The following is a 25,820-nucleotide window of genomic DNA, read 5'->3' on the forward strand; positions in this document are numbered from 1 at the left end:
GTCTTCTGACGCTGCAGCCTCGTGTTCTTTCTCCTCCGCAGGGCTGTCTCTTGATGCTGGTCAAGATGCAGGCAGTAGACTGTTTCTATCTAAACATTACAAATGACTTGGCTTGCTGTCAGAGACCTAACTTTAAATGGCTAAAATCGCTTGATAAATGGTGTGAAAATTTTATGGTCCTTCCGTCAGACACCATAATTTATTATCACATAATGCACAGTTAGAAGAACCAAAAGAAACCATCCCACAAGGGCAAACAATGTGGAGGCAGTGGCCCTTTGACACTCAAAGGCCACAGGCATTATATGGATCCAATAAGAAAGCTGCTTCTACGAGCAAGAGAACAACCTCTTGATCTTGCAAAATGTTTTTGGACACCTAAAGGCTCTTTTATTACTGTGGCTGATTAAAATGAAAAGTTTAAACGACTAAAATGTTCTTTTTGATGAGTTTTTACCATGAACTATAGACCTTGTAGTCCAGTGGGATTCAAGCCCTTTGATCCTGGGTACTCACATAAATTCAGAGTCATAAAACAACATTGGATTTGATTTTACTAGTGTAGCTGATGTTGCCAGATTTGTAATGCAATCTTGTTTTCTCCCCTCCTCGTTTTTGAGCCCATCCACCATTGTTTTATAGCAAAAGGAAAGGAGTTTCCATTTGTTTTTGGCAATCGAGTTTCAAGACTGAGCCACTTTTCTAGAACATTGGAATTTTACAGAAAAATAATGGTACTGTATGGTATCCTTCAAAACGGGAATCAATGTTAGTTTTGCATGCTGAAAATAACGCACCAAAAAGAAAACCCTCTTCCTCATTATCATAATCACAGATTTTCATTACTTAAGATGGTTAGAGGATGATGTAGTTGAGAACAATAGTATAACTATGAAGTAGAAAAACTGGTGTGATTTAGTGTTTCCCTCAGGACTAACTGAAAATAAATGAAAAATATCAAAAGAGGCCCAAGTTATTAATGAGTGGCAGATCATAGATCATGTCTTAGTTTATAAACTTAAGAAAAAGGACTGGTATCTGTGGGAGAAAGAAAGAACATGTTCAATAAGACATATGTTTAACAAAAAGACATGCAGTAAATATAACTTAGATGTTTAATTCACTTTCTTCTAACATCCTAATCATTTTCCTGTGTATATGTGCAATATCATATTCCTGTAACTCCTAATATAAGACATGAAATTTTTACTAGAAAGGGTCTATGAGGGAGTAAGAAGACAATTTTATAAAACCTATGCTACAAAGACCAAAACAATCAACAGTGGGTCATAAACATCGTTCATTTCTATGGAGTAAAAGATCAGTTTGGGCTCAGTTACAGAGATCAGTGTATATTTAGCCTATTCACCAGACCAAGGAATACTAATTTAACAGTTTTCACTGACTTTATTTTTCATGGATTGTCTGAAAGATCAAATATTCCTCGCCAAGACTGTTCTGTAAGTGTTCTTCACAATTCTAATCTGAAAAGTGTCACCACGTAAGGGATGCTTCATTCTCCTAGGGACAATGCCTTGTGACATTTTCAGCTGCAGTCTCTTCACACCTGCTGAGAGGCCCCAGTGAACATTTCAGAATATGACTTATCCAGAGAAATATCATTCCAATACACATTCACTTCCTTGCCATTTGTTATGAATATATTACAGTAAACCATAGAAAATTGCTGTTTTATAAGTCAAATAGGTCAAATATCAGCAATTTAATTTAGCTCAACTTACAAACTTCATTTAGCAAATTCGAAAATTATCATTGTTCTATGTTTTCTCAGTTAATCCTTTAATTATGTTCAAAGGATCTATTTGCCACAGATAAGGGTCATGCCACATATAGTATTAACACAAAACAAACAGAACTGTGTTATACAGACACCTACTGCAGCTTTCAAAGACAGTACAAGAAACTGCCCCTTGTCTACAGAGACAAGTAATTGTTCTGGTGGTGTGTGTATTAAATTAAGTGTATCCAGTTAACAAGAAAGAGCTTTCTCACTTCATGCTCAAAAGGATAGCGTGTTGTCAGCACCTTCTTCCTCCCTATTAATTCATTCAAGAATTATTTATTGTACATTTACCATGTTCCAGAGGGAGAATCAAGCTGTGAACATTCACAGACAAGCAACAATGACAGTTTTCATGGCTCCAGTTTTAGCAGAAGCAACCATCAACACCAGTAGAAAGTCAATGCTTGTTGTCAGAGAGTGTAAATTCTCTCTTGACACAACCTGAGTCAGAGAAACTACCATCTCTGACTCGGACAGCTGCGATACTCCCTGCTGTCCTCTCCATATCCTCTCTGCCCTCCTCAACTCATCCTCTACAACAGCAGCCGGAGTGGGGCCCTCCTCAACTCATCCTCTACAACAGCAGCCGGAGTGGGGCCCTCCTCAACTCATCCTCTACAACAGCAGCCGGAGTGGGGCCCTCCTCAACAAATCCTCTACAACAGCAGCCGGAGTGGGGCCCTCCTCAACTTATCCTCTACAACAGCAGCCGGAGTGGAGCGGGGGGCTTTTGGAAATGAAAATCTGTTCATGTCACATATTCCTCTGCTCAGAATTACTCAGTAGATTCTAACTGTTCTGAAGATGAAATTGGGAAACCTTAAACAGATGTACAAGGCCCTTCCAGAATCTTGTCTCTTGCCTTTCTCCACTGCACTGTTTTCAACCCACAGGCCATCATCAATCAGTGAGATAGCATATTAACAAATCAATTTGTGCTTTAACCCGAGCATTTTTAATGAGAATTGAATATATCAGAGTATGTTATGTGTAATAAATTCTGTTTAATAGAACTCATTCCTCTCTCTCTCACACACACACGCACACATGTAAACTGGGTCTCGATATAAAACACATTTCTTATTCTGGGTTGCAGTACAAAAAGGCTGAAAAAATCCTACTCCAGAGCTTCACTTCCCACCTCTCCCCTATTTTTCCTGTACTGCGCTTTGGTCACACAAGGCTTCCCTGCAGTTCTCCAAACAAGTCAAGCTCCTCTTCACTCTTCAAACCTCTGCTAAAAGGTCAGTTCCTAAGAGTATCTTCGTCTGGATCCACACATCTAAATTAGACCCCATGAGAGCAGCTCCACAGCACTCATCATATTATATTTATTGGCTGATTATTTTATCAATACCTGTTTCTCTGAATGGACTGGAAGCTCCAAGAGAGTGGGACCTGTATCTGTCCTGCTCCTCGAGCACCTAAAGCAGTGCCTGGCATCCAAGAGGCACTTCATCAATACATATTGAACGAACAAGAGATAGATCTCTATTTCCTTTTGATGATTTCATTCTTAGATGAAACAGATGATCAATTTCATAAGGCACTATTTTTAGGTGGTCCTTTGTCATTTATTATATAGAATATACCTATATATTTACAGCCATAAACATAGCATGTACTGTGTCTCTGTAAGTAGATTAAGCATTGCCTGTGAGTATGGACTTATGTTTAATGTACACTTATGTTTATGTACACTTTGCTGTGTATGTTTTTGTGTAAAATAAACAATGAGTTTTCATGTGTTTAAAGCAAAAGCTCTTAGCATAAAACTGGAATGTGCTTCAATCACCAAAAGAAAATATATCTGGAACTTTAAGAGAAAAAGGGTCAAGCTGACCTCCAGTGGTGAGACTGGGGAATGGCTCCTAAAGTAACCGTAAAAAACTCAGATAACCTATCACACAGAAGCATATATATATATATACACACATATATATATATGCAAAATACATTTCTCAATTAATACTTTAAATTATGTTTATTATACCAATTTACAGGAGATACAGATCATGCCATATATTGTATCAAAACAAAATAAGCAGAACTGTTATTACATAGACACCTATAACAGCTTTCCGAGATAGTGTATGAAATCACCACTATCAGAAAATCTAAGTCTTGGCAAGAATCTTAGTCGAGATCTGAGATCTAACATCAGCAAATTCCATAAAAAGTTGATAATTTTTAAAATGCTAACCCTCAAAAAGTCTCTCCTCCATTAGTCTCTGAGTGAGGTTAGGTCCTCAGTGTAAGCTGAGTGTTGTCATTTAGCCTTTACGGTATAAATTCTGTTTTCCCAACTAAATAGTAAATCTTTTGAGTACAGAACCTATATGAGGATTAAATAAAATAATCCACAGTAAATGCTAAGTGTTGTGTCTGGCGTATAGCAATATGCAACAAATGTTATCTGTTATTATCATCATCATTACCATCATTACTAAATGATATTTTATCTCTAGCACATCTCTTGTATTTGACACGTGCTCAATTGGTGTTGACCGATCATAAGAGAGAGAAACTGTAAGAAGCCAAGTTATGTACATGAAATTAAAGTTTAGAAAATTTGTCTTTACAGCAAAAACAATTTTAACATGCAATATCTCACTTAAAGAACCGTTCCCCAGATCTGTGTTTTAACTCTTAGGCTGCTTATACATATTCAGATGTTTCCTTCATAAAACCATGACAATAGTAGTATTTCTTAAGAAGAGGCAATAATGGAAATGAGCACATCATACTTTTAGAACATATTAAAAGCAATGCTCATCGGAGCATTAGCTATAACAGTAAATACGGAATGTTTCTCTTTTACCTTGGCACATAGCTTGTATTGAACTAACTTTACCATCAAAAAATACACTTTGACAGCCACAGACTTACAGGAAACTAAACACGCTGCTCCTCAAAATAAATACAATAGTTATAACAGATTGGTCATCTACCACACGCCATTGTGACCCAGTCCCACCCTAAGCTATCCCAACAGTTGTAATCAGTCAAAACGACCAAGTTACAACCTTGTCACACCCACTTTAAAGGTGAGAAGCTGAAGTTCAAAAAGGTTTAAATAATTTCTTCAAGACCACACATCTAGTAGACAGCAGAAACAGGATTCAAACTCGGGGAGGATTACACACCTGTTTTTCTATCCCACTATCCTGCCTAGGGTTACACTGCATTTTCTTTAATGAATGGTCACTTATTTCATTATATGAGTTTATGCTTCAGCATGTTCTGCTCCTAAGCGCCATCACTCCTAAGGGCAAATATCCACCCAAAGACAGATCAGAGGCAAAGGTCAATCCAGCATCAAAGTCACATCAGGAATATTCTCACCAGGCAAGGACCTTTAAGATCTTCCAGAGGCATTTCAGTATACAGGGTAAGAGAGCCACCTCATAAAAGTGTAATAGCTCATTCACTCCTTATATATAAAGACTGGCACACAGTAAATGCTCAATAAGCACCAAATATTATTATTGTTATTCCTCCAGGACACAGAGCAAGCTACAACAAACTGCAGTGAAATGGTCAAAGCACACGTAATGTTATGTGGATACGCACACACACACACACACTAAATTCACACTATGAATTCCAAAGCCTATGATGCTGGACTTGTTAGAAGCAGCAACTAGTACCATTTATCACACATGAACACACCATACAAGGAGATGGCAGTATAGAGAACACAGCTGAATCACCCCATAGGCCTGTTAAGGAATCCATAGCGTTGGGTATCAGGGACTATGCTGAAGAAGACAGAGTTTAAAGAACAGCTGAGCCCTGATGTTCAAATTACAAAAATCGTAACGAAGAAGTAAGGAGCTGGCAAGCTGCATAGAAGTTTCGCCACAGTATTTTCTCATCCAATTTACAATCTTGGAAATTAACTTCTATGAGATTCAGGTTTCAAATCTCTAACATAAATACAGGCAAATATCAAGATTACGGTGACAAGTATTAGAGGTACTTCCTCAAACTGGGCTCAGGACAAGCTATGAGAAATAAAGCTGGAAAGAGAAATTTCCCACCTGGTCCTTTCTTCTGTACCTCAGTAGGGAGAACAGAACAGTGAAATAAAAGAACTTATTTCTGAAACCAGTGAAATAAAAGAACTCTATTGCTTATTTCTCTCCTTCCCAACACTACAGAAATATCACCGTCTTTTAAAAAAATTTTTTTATCATGTAGGGAGCTTGTACAGGGTAGGAATAAAGGATGATCTGCAGAGGTCTTTGACACAGGATGAGAGAAAAAATTAAAAGTTAAAAAACCATTATACTAGACAGTGAACACATATCAAAATTAGAAATCAGGCAGACCTGGTTAATCAATCTAGCCATCCTATTGACCAGCTGTGAAAGCTCAGGATGGCACTTGACTCGGCCGGGTCTCAGGTAGTTGGAAATTATCTATGTGAAGCACTGAGCATGGTACCTGGCCCGGAGCTGGTACTTCCTACTCAGTAGCTAGGATTACAAACATCTTCAATTAAGTCAAAAAGCCTGGGGGTGCTCAGCATTTAATCTCTCATGTCAACAAAATCTCTTACCATGCCTTCCTGAAAATGTTCTAGAACACAGACCATACCCAGTTTCTTACATTAAGAACTCATCTTTCACTTACACTTCCAAAGCTGCTGCCCTTTCAATTCCATCAATAGCCCTTTCAGGAAAGGACAGAAGAGAGGAAGAAAGGGAAGGGGGAAGGAAGGAAGGAAAAGGGAAAAGAAAAGAAACAGAAATGTAAATGTCCATAAATATCTAAAAGCTCAAGGAATTTTGCTTTGCATCCATACGTTCACGAAAAACATGAATGTTACTCAGCCTGTTTACCCTCTATACCAGAAGTCACAAGCTCAGATGTCTACAGGCTCCAGGTAATCAACATAAGTAGAGAAGCCTGGCTATAAGACAACAGTAAGTGTGGGGCAGTATTTTGGCAACTAAAGCACACATGCTTTATTCGAAAATTATCCAAAGGTAACTTTTCAAATGTTACTGTGCTCAATGAATAAACGTCTCTGGGCTGTATTTTATGGTATCACAAATCTAAGAATTCTGCAGCTTTCCTAATGCTATCCCCCAAATAGCCTTCTACCTAAATACTGCGAGTCATGAAAACATTTCTAGCAATGTCCGGTCAGATCAATTGACAACTATCAATTAAATTTCAGCTAGTTGCCTAGCACCGAACTAGGTAACATGGGAAAAGAAGATCTCCTAGACTTTTGGATTGAGTTGGGATAGATGCATGGGCCCACTCTTTTCCCTGGCCAGAAATGATAGAACTTTGGAGCTGGAAGGAAACTTACACCAGCAGGTCCAATGCTTTTACTTTATAGCTGAAGAACCTAATATTTAAGAGTGATGTGTTATTGTCTAGAATTTACAGAATTACTGAGTGAGGCAGGACAAGTCTGGAGAGAAGGAAGCATTCCCAGTGGTGCTCTACCATGCTTTCTCCTGTTTCATGAAGCATCAAAAGAAACGGCCAACACGCATAAAGTCACCGGTTCCAGCAGCAGCCTGTCACCTAAAGTCAAAAAACTTTTGCAATAAAAAGAAAACTGTCTTGGTCCACCTGTATTGACTCATGTTCAGAGGTTAAGACTCAGCAGAAATGATTGAGGGCTGATGGTGCACAATATTTACTCAGAAGCTGAGTAACATTTATGTTTTTCATGAATATATGGATACAAAGCAAAACCATCATTGGCCCCCATGATACAAATGAGCAATGAACAGATTCTTCATTTTACAACAGCCTCCTTCTATATCTCAGTTGTCTGAGGGCAAGACAGTATCTTGAAGGCTGAGACAAAGGGCTCCTTTTCCATGAAAATTCAAGTCCAAATGTACCTACTGGATTCTGGGTAGCCAGTCGCCCAAGAGGAATCTCAACACTAGCAAATCAGCAAATCTAGTAACCTCACAACACTTTATAGTCACACTGAAATGATGAATTAATATATTTCTCAATATTTTCTATTTTTTCCTTTTTGGCATCTCAGTAATGAATTATACTAATATCAGCACTTGGGGGAATACCATAAGGGTTTTATGAAATCATCATATTTTATACTTGTGAAAGTTTTGTTTATTGGCCTACAAATTATTCCCTTTCCCTCACAGTATTATCTGGGAATTAAGAGACTTAAATGTATTGTGTTGATAACGAAGAATATAAAAAAATGGAACAGGCTTGGGATTTATGTCTTTATAAACTTAGTTGTATCAGCTCAAATAGAGTCTGCACTCAATTCTGTTTCAACAGCAATGTGTAAACTATTAGAAATGGATCAGTGGAATGTGATGGAGACAGTAAAATAAGGAAGTCTACAAGTCTCTCTTAATGGAGGCCAGCATACCATTTGGTTCTCTTGGGGACAAAAAGGTACAATGTAAGTTAATTTTCAGTTTGGCATTGATCCCTGGATCATTTTGCAGTGGGAGGAACCACACTAGAAATGTGATTGCATTGCACAATGAGCAGAGGCCTGCCAGAGGCCATCGCTCAGTGAAGTTTCCCCTCAATTAGGAAATATGCATGTGATAAATGGGGTAAACGAAAAAGGTTCCCGTAAAGGAAATGTCACTGTTGGCTGGTTCTTTGTCTTGCATTCCACACAACCCAAAGAACATTAGTTAAAAACAGATACAACAATCTGTCGTTTCCAAGTCCTCTACTTTCAAACTGCTGAAGGTGTGGGTCAAAAACAATATTCTTAAGTTACCCAGCTGCTTACAAGCCAGATAAAGGGCATGTATTTTTCTTTCTTCCCCTTTCAAAATTGAAGAAGTAGAGATCCAAAGAAGTCCTACTAATCCCATGCTCAGGCTTCCCTTTTGTCATCAAGATTTGGGCCTCCTACAGAGTTTCACTTACCTTTCTAGAGCTGCATCCCTTCACTGAGTGGCACATCTGAAAAGACACTGGAAGATCAGAGGGCTACATTCAGAGTGTAACTGAAAACCTGAACACATTGCTCCACAGAAGCAACTAGATGGACTAGAGACCTGCTGACTAGGAAGGAGAACTTCTACAAGTAACTGAAAGGTTAAAAATGGGAGGACGTATAAACAGTAGGAATTTAGTGCTGGGCATAGTGGCTGACACTTATAATCTAAACATTTTGAGAGAGAGGCTGAGGTGGGTGGATGGCTCGTACCCAAGAGTTAGAGACCAGCCTGGGCAACATGGCGAAACTCCATCTCTACAAAAACAAAATAAAATCATAAATAATAAATAAAGGATGTAACCCGAACTCAGGATTATACACTGAGAAAATAAGATTATATTAATCAATTAGGATAGTATCCCAAACAATGGGTTCTTGGAGAAGAAGAATTATGTTGGAAATAAGCTATACAGTATTCTCTTTATAGTTCTTCCCTGTACATGGTAAAGCTCAAACATGGCAATAGATATTTCTCAAATATATTTGACCATGACAAGTTTTTGTCAAGAGGCATTTCAAAGTATCACTGTTCAGTGGATTCTGTTTTGGGAAACCTGGTTTAGAACACCCTGATATACAGCACACAGGCACAAGAACAGCAGGAAGATCACACACAAGTCACCCTTAAAGAATGAATCCATGGCCGGGTACGGTGACACGCCTGTAATCCCAGCACTCTGGGAGGCCAAGGCGGGCGGATCACTTGTGGTCAGGAGTTCAAGATCAGCCTGGCTAACATGCTGAAACCCTGTCTCTACTAGAAATACAAAAATTAGCTGGGTGTGGTGGCGCACACTTGTAATTCCAGCTACTCAAGAGGCTGAGGCAGGAGAATCGCTTAAACCTGGGAGGCGGAGGTTGCAGTGAGCTGAGATCGCAGCATTTTACTCTAGCCTGGGCAACAAGAGTTAGACTCTGTCTCAAAAAGAAAAAAAAAAAAAAAAAAGTGTAGCAACTTACATTTATCTTCCCCCTATAGTTTAAAAGCAAAGACGTATTGATTATTTAAATGAATCGATTTCTGGCGCATATGTTTATACACCTTTACTTAACCTAAGTACTTGGATGATTTTGTCATTCACCGGGAGAGTGGCTGCAGGTCACACATTTCCCCTGACTTCACTGTTTTACGTCATTTATAATATCCACAACAAAATTCTTCAGTTTTGTCCAAGTGCATCCTTCATTTAGCAAACTCTGCCTTGAGAGTTTATGGTCACTTCATGATATTTGACTTCACCTGCTTCATTTTCCAATTTGGGATAATTCTGCTAACTTTATTTTTGAAAAGGCAGCACCTTACCTTTACATGGTATCATTCGAGAAACTTTTGTAAGTGGTAGCCATTGCACAGCAAGTTAATGACAGCTAGGTAGAAACATAATTTAGGTATGTCCTACTAAGGCATATGATAAAACGGATTCTCCCAGTAACAGTACTAATAGTTACTTCTTTGAGACTGCTTAGGAGCAAGGATTTGAAAATCATTATCACTATTTGGCAGATCATTTCTCTGTGCAATTGATCTTTTCCCTTATCAAAGTCCAAGATAATATTTTATGCATGATACATGATGACAATGAGAAAGAACTGGGGTTTTGAAGTTAGGACTTAATTCAACTCCTTGCACTGTGACTTTGAGAAATTAATCAGCTTCTTGGGCACTTAGTTTTCTCAGTTTTAGCAACTGAATAATAATAGCAATAATATTGATTGTGATGATACCACACCCTTCCTGGGTGGTTCAATATGATATACACCCTGTGGTACCAGATACATAGCACATACTCAAGCCAATATTATTTCTTGTTCCTTCTTCCCTTTGCAAGTCTCCTTATAATTAGGCAACTTGAGTTTAGAGTGGTCTTTGTGCTTTTTTTTTTTTTTTTTTTTTTTTTTTTGATTGGGGACATCTTTGGGACATTGGACTCATTCTTCTTCTTGTTTTTCTTTTTTTTTTTTGATACAAAGTCTCACTCTGTCGCCCACGCAGCCCGCTACACCTTTTGAAAAGCCAGTAGCAGGACCAGTCTTGTGCCCTTTCCATTCTGCATCACGCAACAAATGCTGGCTGCAGAGCACACACGAAATAAAAAACCCTGAGCTCCCCCACTTAGTAGCCATGGAACTACAGGGTAAAATAATCAACTGTCCGATCCAAATATGTTAGGTGGTAGGGCTCGCATTTTGCTGGTGGGGGAAACTGAACAATTAAGTGACTTCCCTTCAAATGTATGGTTAAAACAAAATAGAAAGTTCTCTGCTTATTTAGGCTATCTGCTGATTGAATCATACTGTTTTCTTTAAATTCTATGAAAACATTCCCAAAAGACTAAATGTGATACTTATCAATTCTTGTATATGGTGACAGAATGAGTCACTTTTCTTTTGTACTTTAAAAGCCTGAAACCCTTCTTATTCTAGAAAGGCATGTTGAAGAAGTCTGGAAACATATCTGACTTCTCCATAACTTGTACATGGAGAAAGAAAATTGAACGGATGATGATAGCTGCCGATGGAAATCACATGGAAAGCACCAACACAGCAGTTTCCCCCCTCACTATCTTCCACTAGGTCTGTGACAAAAGACGAGACTGCTACTTAGTGAAACAAAACAGGCAGGGGTGATATTCAGTGACGACTCACAAGTACAGCTAGGCTGGGTTTTTGTCTGTTAGTTTTGCGAATGGCATCTATTCTGATTGTGTTGATGCCAAACCAGTTGTCTCATTTTATTTTCAGTATCACCCAGAGTACAGGGGTAATTAACCAGGCAGGTAAAATGGCCCAGAGAGCACCCTGGCAAATGAGAGGTCATGCATCCTGGTGGAAGTGAATGCCTACAACGTAGCCCCAGCAGGTTGAAGTCATACAAGAAAATCAGTCCTTTGTTGCCAGCTTCTCCAATTTTTAAAGAAGCAGCTAGAAATGCAGGTTTTATACAAAAATCTCCATATTTTAAAATATTTATTCCTAGTTCAATCTTTAAAATGCTGTGTCTGCCAAATGAAACACTTCTCCCGGTCAGATCAGAGAAGAGAGTTGCTGGTTTCCTTCTGAGGGTTGTCCATCTGTGACTACTAGAATAGTTTAAAACTACAGCTAAGTGTATAAAATGGATATACCACCCAGATGGCAACAGTGAGCCATGGCGGCCATGGCTTCAGCAATTAGGTAAAAATCATAAATGTGGAGCAAAAAGTGTTGTTTAAGCGTACTAATATCATCAAAAGAGCAGATAATTCTTTTACAGGTGGTTTTTAAAAATCTAAAGTATAGTTTGGAACATTTTTATCTTTACTACTGTTAATCACACCTTAGTCTAACCTGTATTTTAAGTGCAGATCATGATCACAATATACTTTCCTTCTTCCATATACTCCTCTTTTCCACCTCCAATCTTTTCTTAGTTTGAGATATGTAAGATCACAAGACTTTTGCAGACACAGAATGAGACAATATGCTTAGAACAATACTTAGCACACAGCAAGAGTTTAAAAACTGTAGGCATCTTCTGTTACCATGAATATTATTCCACTGTCAAAGCCCTCGCCAGGCTGGTCTACAGTTTGTGGAAAGCTAGGGTTAACTGTTAAAACTTGGCTGTTAACAAAACTTCTGCTTACAGAATCACTTCTGTTCCTGCCCTCTTTAGGAATCTGTGTCTTAAATTATCCCCCATCAATTTCAGTTCCTCTGAGGCAGCTTAGAATCTTTTTCACATCAGAACAAAGAAAAAGAAAGAGAGGTCTCTGTAGGGCATTTTGTAACAAGGGAGATAAGGGCCTCCTCCCCTCCTTCTCTTCTAGGAGACACAGGTACTTTTCCACTTTTTTGTTTCTTTGTGAAATTGACTCATTTTCTCTCCCAAACTACTTAAACTCTGCAGGATGGGTGGGGCCTGAATTCATACACCATACTACTTACCTAATAATTTTCTGCTACTTGCAATCACATAACATATAATCCAATACACCGACTCAGTTATTTTTAAAAGTGCATTATCATTCATTGAAAAGAAGAATATTTTCATATATCTGATAAGGGATTAATATACAAAATATTTAAGGAATTCAACAGCAAGAAAACAAACCGCCTGATTTTAAAATGAGCAAATAATCTGTAAAGATATTTCTCAAAAGAAGACATACAAAAAGGTCAACCAATACATGAAAAAATGCTCCAACATCACTAATCATCAGGGAAATGCAAACTAAAACCACAAGGAGGTATCACTTCACAACTGTTAGAATGGCTACTGCCAAAAAAGACAAAAGATTGTAAGTATTGGTGAGGATATGGAAAAAGAGAACCCTTGCACACTGCTGGTGGGAATGTAAACTAGTTCGTGGAAAACAGTGTGGAGGCTCCTCAAAAAAATTAAAACTAGAACTACCATATGACCCAGAAATCCCACCACTGGGTCTATATTTAAAGGAAATGAAGTCAGTATGTTGAAGAGAGATCTACACTCTCATGTTGATTGCAGCGTTATTCACAAAAGCCAAGATATGGAATCAACATGAGTGTCCATCAATGGACAAATGGATAAAGAAAATGTGGTTTATACACAAAATGGAATACTATAGCCTTTAAAAGGAAAAAAATAATCCTGTCATTAGAGACAATACAGATAAACCTAGAGAACATTATGTTACATGAAATACGCCAGGCACAGAAAGATAGACACGGCATGACCTCATCTATGTGAAAAATCTAAAAAAAGTCAAACTCGTAGGAACAGGGAGTAGAATGGTGGTTACCAGGGGCTAGGGGCAGAGAGGGGCGAAAGGTGGGGAAGGATTGGGGAGATGTTGATGAAAGGAGACAAAATTTCAGTTAGATGTGAGAAATAAATTCAAGATAATCTTCTATACAACATGGTGACTATAGTTAATAACCAAATATTGTATACTTTAAAATTTCTAAAAAAGCAGAGTTTACATGTTCTCACCACATATAAATGATAAATATGTGAGGCAATGTATATATTAATTAGCTCAATTTGTTACTCCACAATATATACATATTTCAAAACATGTCATATATCTCATATATACACAATTTCTACTCAAACTAACAAATTTTGAGAATAGAAATATCTGATCCACAGATTCATTAAATTAGCAAGTCATGAGTTAACATTAAATGAGGAAGTAATGTTATTGAAATTTTGCTGTCATTCTCTCCTGAAGTAGGGGGTTACTGCGGCCATCAGTAAATAAGTCTCAGTGCCTGATTCAGTATCCAGTTATTTAAAGTTAAGATTCTGAACTTTCTGCCACAGGCACTACGAGCAAATGCCAAACATAGGGAATGTCAACAGATGGCAGCACAAGGGAAATGATCCCTCAGTCATTGTGGGCTTCACAAAGGAGGATCAGGTCAACAACGTCCCAGCACTCTCTGCGGATATGGAAGGGCTCAGCACAACTCCACCTCCTACGGTTCCTTCCTTAAATTCTGTAAACTGCATCACATCACACTTCAGGGATGTGCTAAGAAACATACAGACATGAACACCCCAACAAGAGGAAGCTGAACAAAAATAACTTCCATCGTACCTAGAAAAAAAACCCTTCACTATATTTTATATAACAGTAGAAGTCTATTCCATTTTCTCTTCTGCTTTAAAAATAAAATAATCATTTTCCAATTCAATCAAATGCATTTATGGTATTTTTTAAAATTAGAAATTGAATTCTATTAAAAGCAGAATCCAAGGCTTTGCATGCCCTGTATAGACACAGTGTCTACTGGCAGCTGCAAGTTGCGATGCTGTCTAGTTTAACACTTCAAGAGGAGTATTTACTTCAGTATAGGAGAAAACCACGTATCCGTTCTCTAGAACCAGTTCAGTAGCATCAAAGAGGTATACCTGCAGGTTTTCAATTTCTTCTTTGTGTTCCCTCTTCAAGTGTAAAATAGCAGCTTGGTATTCTGTAAAATCAAAGAAGAAGCCAATTATAAAGAAGTACAAAATTAGGCACAAAATTTATCTCGTGGTCCTCTTAGAAATAAACTGACTAAAATAAATGCCACAATTTGACATCAACCTGACAAGAAATGTTAAAAATTGCTGAAAGATAGGACAAGTAGTTCAGGATAAAAGGTAAATTCCTTCCTTTCAGCAAACCCTGAATTATGAAAAGACACAAATGAAGCAGATGGGATAGGGTTAAAAGAAAAAAAAAAGGGATGATGAGTGTGTTCCAGATAAACACTGGGTCAGGTGTTTGTCTTTAAGGAGTTGGAAATTAAGTCCCCACAGAGGACAAACACAGACGTGTTAAGAGCAGACAGGGCAGGAAACAAAAGAAAATTCTCTATGCGAGATCAGAGCACTCTATTTTTAACTCTGTTTCAAAAAAGAAAAAAAATCTCCATTTGAATGCAAGGCTAAGTAAGCACCCAGGGTTGATTTTAATCTTTATCTTGGAAAGTCAATACTATTTGTCATTTGAATGAGAGATTCTAGGGTGAATTGAGGCTGAAAGGACAAAAATAAATTTCTGGTCCAATTTTAATACGAGTCTAATAATGTTTATTTCAACAATAAGTCCCAAGTGTACACAAGAACTCCAGCCAACCACTAAAACTACCATTCCGCTGGCTAAGCATGAAGCTGTCAAGACAACTTTATTTCCAGCAGAAATGCTAAGTGTGTGGGGTCATGGAACTATACAGGCTGCAGAGAACCACAAGACAAAATGCTATGAGCACACATTTTTGTGAGATAATCCAATTATTTTACAAATGTGTTTGGGGTCATGAGTATGAGTATACAAGAAGTAGTCTGACTTCATTTAAACATGTGTGAAAGCCAGGCTATTTCTCCAAGTAGATTTCCTAAATCAGGCATGGAAGTTTGTATTTTATTTAAAAAATGGATGAAGGAAATCACTGGCAAAGCCATGCTGGAAGAGTAGTGTTGCTGCTGATAATCATGGCTAGATAGACCTCTACTTTGTGGGGAAGGTGCTCCACTGAGCTGTGAATCCATCAGAAAGTTCTGTGGGTTCCAAATCCAAACCATACCTTGAATGGTCTGGCAGTGACCACTTGTCACTATCCCCACCAGCACCACGATAATCCAAGCTACCACTATCTCTCTGCTAGATTAAAGCAGTATACGTCTGGTAGGATGCCTGCTTCTACTTTTAGCACCACTGTAACTGGTTCTCATCAAAGCAGACTGAGTGATCTACATAGACATGAACCAGATCATCTCATCCTTGGCTTTTCACACAATTAGAGTGAAATCAGAGCTCTCTGTTGCAGCCCATAAAGACCTCCATGTCCTGGTTCCTACGTATCTCTCCCTATCATTTCATACCACTCTTTCCCCTGGTTCATCATACTCCACGTACACTGGCTTTCTTGCCATTCCTTGAACTTGTCAAATTCTTTTCTACCTCAAAATCTTTGCTAATATTGAAAACAATAATAATGGATTTCATTTGTTGACTCCTTACTATATATCAGGCATTATTCTAAGTACTTTATCAACTCATTTCATCCCCACAATAACCCTATGATGTAGGTACCATTATTGTCTCCATTATCGATGAAGATATTAATGAATAGAGACATTAAGTAGCTTGATCATGGAAGTAGAATAATTTTCAGAGCCAGTAAACATGCTTAATTTAATGGGTGGATGCATAAACAAATGATGGTATGTCCCTATAATGGAATACTACTCAGCAATAAAGAGGAATATATGCATCAACATGAAGGAATCTTTTTTTTTTTTTTTTTTTTTTGAGATGGAGTTTCACTCTTGTTGCCCAGGCTGAAGTACAATGGCACGATCTTGGCTCACTGGAACCTCCACCTCCCAAGTTCAAGTGATTCTTCTGCCTCAGCCTCCAGAGTAACTGGGATTACAGCCCACCACCATGCCCGGCTAATTTTTGTATTTTTAGTAGAGACAGGGTTTTACCATGTTGGCCAGGCTGGTTTCAAACTCCTGCCCTCAGGTGATCCACCCACCTTGGCCTCTCAAAGTGCCTGGCCAACATGGAGGAGTCTTAAAGGCACTATGCGGAGTGAAAGAAGTCAGTCTCAGAAGGCCAACCACTGTTCAACAGCATTTATATGACATCTGGAAAAGACATATCTAGGGGGATGAAGAACAGATCAGAGTAGTAGTTGCTAGAGGTTAGAGATGGGGGTTCAGGGAGGGGGTTGACTACAAAGTGGCAGCAAGCAAAGGAATTCTGGGGATAATGATATTAGATATTATTTTCTATCCTGATTATGGTGGTTACATGAATCTATACACGTTAAATTCAAGAAACAGTACCCCAAAAAAGTATGTTAATTTGTTTTAAATATGACATTAAATATTATATTGGTAAATATTTTCCCTATAAGGTTCAGCATAACACAAGGATACCTGCTACTATTGTTGATACTCATCACTTTTCTAGGGCTACTAGCAGATGTAATAGGATGAGAAAAAAGACACAAAATCTACATAGATTATAAAGAGAAAAAGAAAGGTATTTTCTCTATATTCATACATCTAGAAAAATCTAAAAGATCCACTGATAAAATAGAATATGTATGTTTAGCAGAGTTGCTTGGTATTATCAACAAAAATATACAAAAATCCTCATAGTAGCAGTTTAAAAAAGAAAAACATAACACGTTACTTCTAAAAATACAAAATACCCAGAAAAACTTAACAGAAATATATAAAGACCTCATATAAGAAAATAGTAATGTTTTATTGAAATATTTTACTTAAAAAAAAGACACAGAAAGACAAAAAGTAGGCAAGCCATGTTTCCGATTTATAAGACTTCATCTTGTAAAGGTGTGAGTTTTCCCAAACTGATTTATAGATTCAATGCATTCCTTCAAAATTTCTTGAGTTTTGTTTTGTTTGAATATAAGGAGCCCATTCTAAAATGCATGTGGAAGCATGAAAGCGCAAAATGCCAATAAAAGCCAAGAAATGCATGAAAATATAGACTAAGTTAAGACAACTTACCATACCTCCTAATGAGAATTATTTTTAATTATTACAATGTAATTAACGTGGCATGGTACCAACACAGGGATAAACAAATAGATGAATAAGCTACAATAGAGAGTCTAGAAAGACACCATGAATGTATGGTCACTTGCTATACGACAGAAGTAGCACTGAAGATCATTACTTACACAAAGAATGATCTTTTCAATAACTATTGGCTGGGAAAAAATTAATATTCTGTCCATTTATTATGGAAAAAGACAAAACTGGATCCTAACCTTACACTATCATCTATTCCAAGTCAATTAAGTGCTAAACTTAAAAAGTAAAATTGTAAATATTTTATAAGATAATATAGCATAATACTTTATAGCCTCGGGATAGAAAAAGGATTTCTTAATATTCACAAAGTGATATATATAAAGGGAAAAAACCTGATAAATCTGACTACATTAAAATTAAGAACTTATTTTTCTTAAAATACACCATAGAGAACTAGACTGACAACAGATCAATCCATCATCAATAGAGATAACATTCCCTACAGAGTGGGAGAATATACTCGCAACATAAATCAACCAAGATCTACTATAAATACATAAATACCTCCTACAAAATGACAGAAAATGAAGCCCATGTGAAAAATGGGCAAAAAACATCAACAGGCACTCTAAAAAGAAGATATACAAATAATAACTCTGTTAAAAGGTGCTTTTTCCTAGTAATCAGGAATAAAGTCGGACAACACAGCATTGGTGAAGATGCAGAACAATGGAAACTTTCATACACTTCACTTACAGCAGGAGTGCAAATTGGTATAATCACTATGAACAATGGTATTTTCTAATAAAGTTGAAGATATTCATGCTTTCTTAACCAACAATCCTAACCTTAGGCATATATAAATAACGAAACAGGGAACGCTCACGGACTGTGTGGTAATGAGAGATCCAAACACCAAGCATTCCGGGGCTTTGGCTTTGTCTCATATGTCACTGTGGAGGAGGTGGATGCAGCCATGCATGCAAGGCCACACAAGGTGGATGGAAGAGTTGTGGAACCAAAGAGAGCTGTCTAAGAAGATTCTCAAAGACCAGGTGCCCACTTAACTGTGAAAAAGATATTTGTTGATGGCATTAAAGAAGACACAGAAGAACATCACCTAAGAGATTATTTTCAACAGTAGGGAAAAATGGAAGTGACTGAAATTATGACTGACCGGGGCAGTGGCAGGAAAAGGGGCTTTGCCTTTGTAACCTTTGACAACCATGACTCTGGGGATAAGACTGTCATTCAGAAATACTATACTGTACATGACCACAACTGTGAAGGCAGGAAAGCCTTGTCAAAGCAAGAGATGGCTAGTGCTTCATCCAGCCAAAGAGGACAAAGTAGTTCTGGAAACTTTCATGGTGGCCACGGAGGTGGTTTTGGTGGGAATGACACCTTTGGTCATGGAGAAAACTTCGGTGGTCATGGTGGCTTCAGGGGCAGCTGTGGTGGTGGAGGATATGGTAGCAGTGGGGATGGCTATAATGGATTTGGTCATGATGGAAGCAATACTGGAGGTGGTGGAAGCTACAATGATTTTGGCAATTAAAACTATCAGTCTTCACATTTTTGATCCATGAAGGGAAAAAACTCTGGAGGCAAAAGCTCTGGCTCCTATGATAGTGGAAGCCACAAAACCAAGGAGGCTATATAGGGGTAGCACTAGCTATAGCACTGGCAGAAGATTTTAATTACTGCCTGGAAACAAAGCTTAGCAGGAGAGTAGAGCCGGAGAAGTGACAGGGAAGCTATAGGTTGCAACAGGTTTGTGAACTCAGCAAAGCACAGTGGTGGCAGGGCCTAGCTGCGACAAAGAAGACATGTTTTAGACAATACTCCTGTGTATGAGCAAAAGAGTTAAGGACCATATTTGTGATTAGTTGTATAACAGGTTGTTTTAATTTCTGTTCTGTGGAAAGTATAAAGCATTCCAGCAAAGGGTTTTAATATAGAGTTTTTTTTTTTTTTTGCACCCATGCTATCGAATGCTATATATAATAGTCTGATCATGAAGCTGAATAAATGTGTCTTTTGTTTTTTAAAAAAGAAAGAATAGCAAGTAATAATATTAACAAGAATGGGGGTTTCCAGGAGAAGATGAACCAAGATGGGCTGTGATTGAGCAAGGAGGTGTTATATGGGTGTTTAACGAAAAATGATTCTTTAAATTGGATATGTTTTATGAAATTATCTTTATGCATATCTAACACTAAAATAAAAGAAAAAATACTTCTCTTTTGAAAAGTGGTTATATTAGTTTTCTCAAATATCAATATAGGCAAAAGAGAATATCTGAATTCATAAAAGCATAAAGTGATTAAGTTTAAATCTTGTGTAAATGTTGAGTCCTAACCCATGTCATGATACATATCTAAACCCTAACCAATTCCAAGCTTCCATAAAGTAGTCAAAGGAAGTCTACTTAAATCAAGCTTCTTGTGAAACTGATGTCCTTTGAGAATAACATCTACATTCTAAATAGGAATTACACAGACGGTATTTTGAAATGATTCATTTTGTGTAAATTGTACCTACATGGGTGTGACAGATATCACTATGACTAATTCATTAACAAACTGATGAAGGAGACTACTGCAAAGCTAACACCTAGGAAAGCATGATTCATCTCCTCCTTGAACAAATATTTTTACCAAGAGTCCCGGTGTGACGGGTGGCAGGAAAACACACTCCCATCCCAACAAGGATGACAGAATCCTGGGCAGCATGTAGAAGGAGGAAGCTATTGCCTTTACTACTGGCACTGGTGAATGCTCACTTTGAGAGTTCACAAGGAAGTAGTAAGATAATATAAACGTTACAGAATAACGTCCAAGAGTCAAAGTTAAGTTAGTGCTTTCCAAATGTGTCTTGTTAGTGGCAGCCCCCTGCCCCCAGATGCTTCTTGAGGCTTGCAGATGCCTTAGAGTGTGTGAGGATGGGGAGGCAGAGGTGTCAACTCAAGACCAAGGACGTGTGTATTTGTTAAAAGAGAACTTGACCCTAGCATTGGTATTCAGTAGCTCTGGGACCTTATAAATGTGTGAAAAGGAGGAACAGGGATTTTAAATATCAGGGCTTGAAAAAGGCAGACTCATCTGAAGTCACAATAGCCCCTAATGGAAGTTAATAAATCAGTTTAAATAATCTATCCCACAAGAAACAAGCCTAAAGAACGTCTTTATAAAAAACAATAAATACAGTCCATGAAAGACAGAGAAAGGAGTAAGGCTCCTAACTGACAGGATTCAACATTTTGGAGCAAAAAAAAAAAAAAAAGAAAGAAAGAACTTTCTCTGTAGAAATAAAGCTCTTTGTAGTCTAGTATTTGGGCTAATTGGTTCCTTCCCTTTATGTTGCACAAATCTTCCTTTTTGATCAGTTCACAATAACAAAACATCCTTTCTGCCAGGTGTCATGAGAAGGTTTGTGCCCTCCAATTTGTGAAGAGCAGAATTAAAGATGATTTCACAAACACAGAAGGCATGTAGTAACCACTGCTGAAGTCCATCACTTACTGAATGCGTTAACCTGATTACATATGGGTACAGATCACACTATTGCAGGTTATTTTTCAGGAATAGTTCTAAGCACTTTACACACAGATTAACTCCTGCTATCCTCACATCAAATTTACAGGGTACACCCAATCATATCAACACTTATTTTACAGATGAGAAAACTCCTCAGGTTGAACAACTTTCCTAAAACCACATGCTAGTAAGTGCCAATAATATCATTCGGACCAAAGAACCTGTGCTGGCTCTGCAGAGTTTTTGTTTGTTCCCTTGTTTTTGTTATTGCTGTTCCTGTGGTTGTATAAGCAGCAGATGAAAACAAAACCCAAAACTTCCATAAACTCAAAAGTTGCTTGCTTTATCCCATTACTAGAATTACCTGTAAACTTGGGAACACTTTTTTCATAACTCTGTAAAAGGGGAATGCTAATTTTAATCACAGGGAGGTTTGCCGAGCGAGGGGTCAGAGTGAATGGTGTGAATTTCAATGGCTGGCACCAACAAATTCTGTGATTTTGATTCGTCCGTCTTTTTCTAAAGGAACTTCAGCACCTGTAGTTACCAGTTTGTGGTTAAATTTGATTTTCATTTCTGTGCTCTTTCTTACACATTTATCCAAGCCTCCCCTGCATCACGCACGCACATGACATGGGCAAAACTGGATTATGTACAGTTAGGAATTAGAAACTTTCTGATTTCTCCACTGAGTGGGAAACATGGATCTATTCCTGCCCATGGATCCCGATTTGTCTGGCCTGTGCCTCTCATTGGCCTTTACCCACCACCTCACATTGTTATATTTTCAAGTACATATGCGACTTAAAGGGAAAAAAAAATTCCTCTGAATTATACTTGGACAATACTCAATCAGTGCTTCCAAAGCTTAGCACACACACCGGCAAGGTCATTTTTTGTAGATATCTGAACTTTTTATTTTGACAGTTAAATATTTTAATGTGCATTAGGAAAAAATTATCAAACACATAAAACCCATGATTTCACTGATAATGCTTTCCAGACAGTGTTGATCGGAGTTTGGTCCCTGGACCAGGAGCATCAGCATCACCTGGAACATCTTAGAAATGCAAATTCTTTCCTCTACTGTGGATCTACTGACTTGGAACCTCTGAGGGTGCTTTACCAAGCCTACCAAGTGATTATGATGCACTGTGAAGTTTGAGAACCACTGCTTTAATAAGTTTTATTTAAGCAAAAACAGTAAATTGATTAAAATAACAAATTAAGCAATAGTAAAAATGGCATAAATACATATCAAATTTCAAGAAGCTAGTGCATAAAGGACATTTGAAAAAAGTATGCTAATTACTGACAGATAAATACAAATTCAAACAAACTCATCCATGAGTGAATGTACAAAGCTTCTCCAACCATTTCTAACATTGACAAAAATGGTCACAGTTCATGAAAGGCAAAGTCACAAGTCATTTACTCCAAAACCTAAGAATGAAATCAAATGTGAGCTTTCACATTTAATAAGCTCATGAAACCAAAGTGTGCAGCCCGCTCTTGGTGCACTGGAAGCCCTCTGTTTCCTTTCCAGATGCTTAGAAACAATGCAGTCCTTAGTAACTGTGCAGCCTGAAAAAAGCATAACCCGTTTTGTGTCTGTCAGAAACTGTGGAGGCAGATTCAAAGGCAGTGAAGTAAAGAGAAGAAAGTCAACAGCTGCCAGCAGAGCTTTTTATCTGGGTGTCTCAGGCTAGCAGCTGGTGAGAGGTCATTACCTGCAATGTTGATACAACAACTTTTATCAGTGGGCCTTCAACAATCACACATATGTTAGCAAAAGTACAGTAAGAAGTCTAACTCGGCCGGGCGCGGTGGCTCAAGCCTGTAATCCCAGCACTTTGGGAGGCCGAGACAGGCGGATCACGAGGTCAGGAGATCGAAACCATCCTGGCTGACACGGTGAAACCCAGTCTCTACTAAAAAATACAAAAAAACTAACCGGGCGAGGTGGCGGGCGCCTGTAGTCCCAGCTACTTGGGAGGCTGAGGCAGGAGAATGGCGTAAACCCGGGAGGCGGAGCTTGCAGTGAGCTGAGATCTGGCTACTGCACTCCAGCCTGGGCGGCAGAGCGAGACTCCACCTCAAAAAAAAAAAAAAGTCTAACTCCATTGTTTGATGATTGATGGCTGACAGTTTTTAAGCCTCACCCCTCCTCTTCCCCGGTGCCCCACACATCAGGGCAATCTGATAGGAAAGGCTTCGACATAGGAGATTTGAACCACACAAGCCACTGCCCACACAAGCCATAGCCCAGTGCTATCTGCTGAACACCATAAAAATCCCAAGCCAGTTTTCCACACTTTCTCTTGCAAGTCATTTTTGGACCAGCTTAAGAGGCCTGTCTTGCTTTCCCCAGCGGTCTCATTATGTCAGTAATAAACCTTTTCATGCCCTCGTGTGTGTGCAAACACATAATGCATGTGTGGTCATCAATATTGGCATCTGAATCAATTTGGAGTGCCCGGGCTTCACCCTGCCTCTTCAAAAAGGATGAGGCCATACCCTAGAACTTAAATAAAAAAAAAAAGTGGTTGCCAAGGCCTTGGGAGGAGGGAGGAATCAGTGGAGCAACAGGGGGTTTTTAGGACAGTGCAACTATTCTGTATGCTACTATAATAGTAGATATGGGTCATACATTATTCAAAACTCATGCTCAATACAGAGCAAATTCTAATGTAAACTGTGGACTTCAGTTAATAATAATGTATTGGGTCATCAACTGTGACAAAAGTACCACTCCAATGGAGGATGCTAATACTAAGGGAAATTGTGGTATGTGTGCGCAGTAGAGGGTGAGAGGGAACTCTGTGCTTTCTGCTCAATTTTTCTGTAAACCTAAAACTACTCTAAAAATAAAGTCGATTTTTTTAACAAGAGGTGAATTATCAATGAATCAACCTACTATGTTGTTCAATAATGTACAGAAAGGAGCCTAGTTTCTATATCAGAAAAATATAACACTGGACAACAGCTGGGAGAAATCCCATGAATTTAGGAATTATAACTGTCAACCTCTTTCCCCATTCAACACATAGAACTTTTTAAGGCAGAAATACAAAAACGTCAAATTAAAAGATGGGGGGAACTTCCAATTCTCCAAGCCCAGTAGTTTCTTACCGCTATGGTTTGAATGTTTGTGTCCTACTAGAATTCATATTATGGGCCAGGCGCAGTGGCTCATGCCTGTAATCCCAGCACTTTGGGAGGCTGGGGTGGGCGGATCACCTGAGGTCAGGAGTTCGAGACCAGCCTGGTCAACATGGCGAAACTCTGTCTCTACTAAAAATTTGCTGGGTGTGGTGGCTCGCGCCTGTAATCCCAGCTACTCAGGAGGCAGAGGTAAGAGAATCACTTGAACCCAGGGAGTGGAGGTTGCAGTGAGCCGAGATCACACCACTGCACTCCAGCCTGGGCAACAGAGCGACACTATCTCTCAGGAAAAAAAAAAAAAAAAAAAAAAAAATTAAACGTTAAAATCCTACCCGCTAAAGTGATGGTGTTAGGAGATGGGGCCTTTGGGAGGTGATAGGTCACGAAGGCAGAGCCCGTGTGCATGAGATTAGTGTCTGTGATACTGCAAAACATGTATTTGGTCCTTGATCCCATTTACTGACAATTTCTAAAATCCTTACACTTTCCAAAGTGATGTCTTTTTTTTTTTTTTTTTTTTTTTTAATGTTAATGATTGACCAATAACTGGAAGCCTTTAGGTAGCTTCAGGATGGGGGCAGGTCACCTGAAAACCCAAGGCATGATTAGAGGGTTGGGACTTTCAGTCCCACCTCCCAACCTGTGGGAGCTAAAGGTTGAGTTGCTCACCAATGGCCAACGATTTCATCACTCATGCGTACATAATAGAGCTTCCATGAGAACCCAAGAGGACTGGGTTCAGAAACCTTCTGGACAGCTGAACACAAAAAGGTTCCTGGAGGGTGATGCGCCCAGGAAGAAATGGAAGCTCTATGCCCCTTCCCCCATACCTTGTGCTATGCATCTCCTCATCTGTGTCCTTTGTACTATGCTTTCTAATAAAACAGCAAATGTGTTTCCCTGAGCTCTGTGAGCAACTCCAGCAAATTAACCAAATCTAAAGAGGCTGGGGTTGTGAGAACCCCAACTTGAAGTTGGTCAGTCAGAAGTTCTGGAAGCTCAGATTTGTCACTGGCATCCGAAAGGGGGGCAGTCCTGTGGGACAGAGCCCTCAACTTGTGGGATCAAATACTGTCACCAGGTAAACAGTGTCACTATTGAATTGGGGAATACCCAGCTGCTAGTGTCCACTGCAGAACTGACTGCTTGCTTGGGAAATGCTCCCCACCCCACCCCCAACCCCCAGATTTGGTCACTGTAAGACTATGTGGGCAGGTGCAGTGGCTCATGCCTGTAATCCCAGCATTTTGGGAGGCCAAGGTGGGTGGATCACCCGAGGTCAGGAGCTCCAGACCAGCCTGACCAACATGG

The 25,820-nt window shown here is 38.7% G+C and overlaps 1 protein-coding gene across 1 annotated transcript in view; it reads right to left on the reverse strand.

Annotated features, from left to right (window-relative positions):
- Window positions 1-25,820, reverse strand: part of FMN1 (formin 1) — a 385,063-nt gene that overhangs the window by 222,597 nt on the left and 136,646 nt on the right. Inside the window, 1 exon segment of the mRNA XM_050799309.1 lies at window positions 14,656-14,717. Within this exon segment, the coding sequence (XP_050655266.1) occupies window positions 14,656-14,717 (62 nt within the window).

This window comes from Macaca thibetana, chromosome 7 (assembly GCF_024542745.1).
Source record: "Macaca thibetana thibetana isolate TM-01 chromosome 7, ASM2454274v1, whole genome shotgun sequence".
Lineage (NCBI taxonomy): Eukaryota > Metazoa > Chordata > Mammalia > Primates > Cercopithecidae > Macaca > Macaca thibetana.